Here is a 5,000-nt window from a genome sequence, read left to right as displayed (position 1 = left end):
CTGTGCCTGCTGTTTCAATAGAAGACTGCTGCCCATGCTTGGAGGTTGCTGTTTCTGCTGCTGCCGATGACGACGACGACGACGGTGGTGGTGGGGCAGATGACGTGGAGGCAGAGCTCTGGGCTGAATCACACGCGAGGTCTTGGTCCTCAATTGCAAACGCCGGTGGCGGCTGCCCCGTGCGTGCAGACGAGCGCTTGATGGCAGCGAGGAGGAGCGGTGATGGCGGGGACGATGACGACGGCTCTGCCTGTGCCTCTGCGCCCATGGACGCTGAGGAGGACGGGGATGCTGTTGCTGCTGTTGGCAGCGCCGGCGGGCGGGCGCCTGGGCGGTCGGGTGACGATGCGCACGACGACGAGGAGGAGGACGAGGCGGTGGAGGAGGTGGAAGATGGCGGGGGTGATTGGAGGGCGCGTGAGCGGTAGACGCGGATTGTGACGGCACGGCGCAGCGGTGATGGCGGCTTTCGCTTTTGTCGCTTCTTCAAGCCACCCGCGCTTCCTTCTTCGTCATCGCTGTCTCCGTCGTCTTCATCGCTGCTGCTGCTCTTACTGCTGGTGCTGCTGTCACTACTGCTCGTCGTGTCGGCCTCTGCCGTCTTCGCGCCGGTGCTTGGCTGCTTGCAATCGGCAGCTGAGGGAGAGGATGAAGACGACGAAGAGGATGAAGAGGAGGCGGTGTCGTCTGAAGAAGAAATGGCGCTGGTGTCTTCAGCGCCCGCGGCACCGCCATCACCAGGATCACCCTTTCCGGCCGTCGTCGCACGCTGCTGCTGTTGTTGCTGCTGTTGCTTCTTCTCACTGTTCTCCTTCTCCTCTTCCCTGACTTGCTGCTGCGCATCGGCAACCACTTTTCCCTCCAGCTCTGTCACTTTCGCCCTGTGTGCCACTGCGTTCTTGCGAGACGACGATGGAGGAGGGGTGGCGATGGTGGTGGTGGTGGTGGTGGTGGCGGAAGAAGAGGGCTGAATGAGGACAGGCCCTTGCGTGGGCTGGCCGTCAAACCCGGTGTACTCGACAACAATGCGCACGTCATGGTCGAGCTCATGTGCAGTGCCGGCCTCACTCGAAACCGGTGCATTGTCCTCATCCGCTTGTGGCTGCTGCTGAGTACCGCTGCTGGCGTCGCAGGTGCGTGTGTTGTCGTTGTCGTCATCGTCGTTGCACGAGGGCGAATCCTCTGCGCAAGCAGCTGTGCTGTCCTCGTGCTTGCATGCATCGCTGGAGTCATCGTGGTGCTTGCATGCATCGCTGCAGTCATCCTCGTGCTGCTGCTCCTGCTGCTGCTGCTGCTGCTTCAAGTTTTGGTCACTGCACTCTTGTGCGGTGGCGTCTGGTGTTGTGTCCATGTGCTTGTCTGTGTCCTTGTCTGAGATTGGCGGGCATGTGGGGAGGGGCACAAAGGCGACGGCCCAGGCGTCCTGGTCGTCGCAGGCGAAGAAGTCCCGCTGCAGGTGCTTCCACAGGCAGCGCTGGTGCAGGGTGATGCGCATGCTCCTGTCCTTGCAATTTGTCATGCGCACGTTCTTCTGGAACGCCATCTCCACCAACCGGCCCTGGCGTGTCGCGGTCATGGTCTAAGCGAGCAGGCACGGCACAGCAACAACAACGTCAAAACAAAAAAAAAAAACGGATGGACACGTGTGTGTGTGTGTGTGTGTGTGTGTGTGTGTGTGTGTGTGTGTGTGTGTGTGTGTGTGTGTGTGTGTGTGTGTGTGTGTGTGGTGTGTGTGTGTGGTGTGTGTGTGTGTGTGTGGTGTGTGTGTATGTGTGGGCGTGTGTGTGTGTGTGTGTGGGCGTGTGTGTGTGTGTGTGTGCACGGGGTGATGACAGGAGGACGCAAGCAGGTTGAGGAAGGGGGTGAACGCGCAGTGGGAGACGACGAGTGCAAAGCAAAATGGTCCACGTACAAAAAGAAGATGATGAAGCAGGTGGCGCGAGCGTGTTTGAGCAAAGTAAAGACTGGCTGTGGTGTGGGTTTGTTTTTGTTTGTATTGTTGATGGCAAATGAGTTAGGAGAAGAACGAACGCATGCACGCATGTGCGAATGTTATGTGTGTGTGTGTGTGTGTGTGTGTGTGTGTGTGTGTGTGTGTGTGTGTGTGTGTGTGTGTGTGTGTGTGTGCATTGTGCGCGTCTTCGCCAATACAAACACAAACACAAACACAGATACACGAATACAGATGCACAAATACACAAATAACAATCGCGTGCACAAAGACAAAGGAGACACGAGCATGCAGGCATGAGGAACAGCATGCTTGCAAGCAGAACGACGTACAGTTTTGGGGGGGGGGTGGCTTCTCGTGAAGCGCCTCCAAGCAAGTGAGTCAATGAAGGTGAGCCTGAATGCGTGGATGGCAACCGCACACAACAGAACAAAGAACAAAGCACAACAAAGAAATAAGGAAAAAGGACAGGTGGAAGGGTAGGCAGCAGGTGAGCTGAGATGCGTAGCCGTCTGTCAGATGAGATGGAGGCGGTGCTGTGCATGTGCGGGAAAATGCGTGCTGTCGTTGTTCACGCGTGTGGTGTGTGTTCTTCTCCTTCCGCTCCTGTTGCTTGTTGATGGGATGAATGCGTGGGATGGGTGAGTACAAAAAGAACCAAACAAAACCAAAACAAAACTTGCCGTCTGCACTGTGGCTTGCACTTGCTCGCGCGCGCGTGTGTGTGTGTGTATTGGTTGACGTTGGCTTGCTCTTGGTTGGTTGCTCGCGTGTGTGTGGTGTTGCTCTGTTGTTTGGTGATGCGTGTGTTGGTTTGTGGCCGCGGTGGGTGATGGGGTGTTGTGTTGGCTGGGCTTGGCGGTGGCGTGGACGCCAAGCAAGAAGGAAGGAAGCGGAGATGTCGACGGAGGAGGAAAGACAAAAAGGCCAGCCGAGACCGCGGCAAGCAAGCAGGCGCAAGCAAGGCAACAAAAGCGGCGGTAGGACACGAAGGACACAAATGAGGCCAGTCACACGGGGCGAAAGTCGCAGCACCAGCAAGCAGCAAGCCAAAAGGCAAACAAGCAAGCAAGAGAACAAAACGGCACAACCGTCACTCTGCCCATCTTGCCCTGGCTTGGCTTTGCTTCGGCGGCTTGGCTTGGCTTGGCTTGGCTTGGCTCATCAACAACGATACGTGTTGGCTATTTTTTTTTTCTTCCTGCAGGTGGGACGTTTGGTTGGTTGGATGAACACGTGGGGCACTGTGAAGGACGCCATGTGCAAGTGCTCGCCTTGGTTGCAGCACAACGCCACCATGAGTCGTCAACGCCACTTTTGCATGCAGAATGCAACAGTTGTTCGGTGGTCGTGAGCAAGCAACGTTTGAAACCAGCTTGTTTGTGCGAGCAAGCAAGCAGGAAAAGTGGTGTGTGTGTGTGCTCGTGCTGTGCCTTGTGTGTTTTGCTTGCTTGCTGGCTTGCTTGCTGGCTTCGTCGTCATGTGCCGTACACGCACACACGCAGCGGCTGTGTGTGTGTGTGTGTTGTGTTGTGTTGTGTTGTGTTGTGTGTTGGTGTCCTCCTCCTCGCTCCTCCTTCATGCACCCTCGTTCCTCCTTCTTTTCCTTCTTCTGGAGAGGGAAACAGGTTCATTTGGGAACACATCGTGTGTCTAGCCGTCCAGCATGCGAGAAAAAACAAAGCAGAACCACATGGGGTTGCCTGGGCTCTCACTCAAAAGGAGAGGCCAAGAGGAACAGAATGAAAGGAGAGGCGCACGCACTCTCACACACTCTCACACACTCACACACACACACACTCACCCACTCACTCACACACACTCACGCACACACGCACACACACGCTTGCTAACACATGCGCTCGCACGCGCAAGGCTTCCGTCAACAGAGGAAGCGCGCAGTGCGGATGCAAAGGCAATAACAAGGCAAACAAGGCAACCATCATCAGTAACTCCAGCCATGAGAGAAGAGGGATAACACCCAAACGCACGCACCAACAAAAGGCGTTCAGGAGAGAGATGAAAGAGGGAATAAACAACGGGGGGGGGCGCGGCCACCAACCAGCAAACCAACCCTCACGGTGGGGGAGGGGCTGAAGCAAGAGAGACAGGGAGAGAGAGACAGAGACAGAGACAGAGACAGAGACAGAGACAGAGACAGACAGAGAGAGACAACAGGCAAGTGCACGCACGCACACACAGAGATGGGAGTTTGGCAGTCTTTTGCCTTCCCACTCAATACATGTATGTGGAGAAGTACACTTGCGCAGCGTCCGCGTCTTGCTCTTCTTCCTCTTGCCGGTCCTTCCTCTCTTGACTGGAGGGCGACGAGGTGGTGGACAGCGGCGATGATGACGATGGCGAGGAGGTGGCGGTTGCATTTGCGACAACAGCGGCAGCGGCGGTTGCGGCTGTGACCGGGTTGGCGCGGCCTTGTGGCGATGATGACGACGACGCACAACTCCTGTCACTGCCGCGGCGCGAGGTGCTGTTGTTGTTGTTGTGGTCTGTGATGGGCGGCAGCGGCAACTGCGGCGCGCCGTGCCCGTACATGGGCTTTGGGTTGCGGAACGACTCTGGCAGAACAAACTCCATGGCGAGGGCCTCCTCGTCGTCGGTGGCAGAGAAGGCGCGCTGCAGGTCCTTCCACATGCTGCGCTGCAGGAGGGTGCGGCACAGCGGGCGGTTGTCGTCGTTGCTCAGCTCCATGTTCTTCACGTACGCGCAGTGCACGAGGTCGCACAGGTTCATGGTGGCGGTTGTCTGGTAGCTGCTGCGCTCAAAGGGAATCAACTTGTTGATCTCCGGATTCCTGGACATTGCCAATGCCACAGAGAGAGAGAGAGAGAGCGAGGCGAGGCGAAGAGGAAAGAAAGGCAAGGGTGGGGGAAACAAGGAACGCTGCAGAGCAGCCGTCGGAGGCGCGCGGGGGGAGGGGGCAACAGATACTGAAGGGAGACCAGCAGTGTGTGTGTGTATGGAGACTTGCCGCACTAAGGCAGGGAGTGCAACAGTAGTGGGCGATGAACCAACAAACAGTGGAGTGGAA

The 5,000-nt window shown here is 57.0% G+C and overlaps 2 protein-coding genes across 2 annotated transcripts in view; both read right to left on the bottom strand.

Annotated features, from left to right (window-relative positions):
• Positions 1–3,112, bottom strand: part of PTSG_12032 (uncharacterized protein) — a 4,314-nt gene extending 1,202 nt beyond the window's left edge. Inside the window, exons 1-4 of the mRNA XM_004995174.1 lie at positions 2,635–3,112; positions 2,284–2,347; positions 1,913–1,968; positions 1–1,579 (exon numbers count right to left, since the gene is read on the bottom strand). The exon at positions 1–1,579 is cut by the window's left edge and continues 1,202 nt beyond it. Of these exons, the coding sequence (XP_004995231.1) occupies positions 1–1,576 (1,576 nt within the window). The 5' untranslated portion in view covers positions 1,577–1,579; positions 1,913–1,968; positions 2,284–2,347; positions 2,635–3,112. The remainder of the gene's footprint in view (positions 1,580–1,912; positions 1,969–2,283; positions 2,348–2,634) is intronic.
• Positions 3,113–3,562: 450 nt separating this feature from the next.
• PTSG_12031 (uncharacterized protein) overlaps positions 3,563–5,000 on the bottom strand; it is a 2,239-nt gene continuing 801 nt past the window's right edge. The window contains exon 1 of the mRNA XM_004995173.1: positions 3,563–5,000. This exon is cut by the window's right edge and continues 801 nt beyond it. Within this exon, the coding sequence (XP_004995230.1) occupies positions 4,187–4,771 (585 nt within the window). The 5' untranslated portion in view covers positions 4,772–5,000 and the 3' untranslated portion in view covers positions 3,563–4,186.

Source organism: Salpingoeca rosetta (genome assembly GCF_000188695.1).
Source record: "Salpingoeca rosetta unplaced genomic scaffold supercont1.8, whole genome shotgun sequence".
NCBI lineage: Eukaryota > Choanoflagellata > Craspedida > Salpingoecidae > Salpingoeca > Salpingoeca rosetta.
This window is presented reverse-complemented; position numbering and strand designations above follow the sequence as displayed.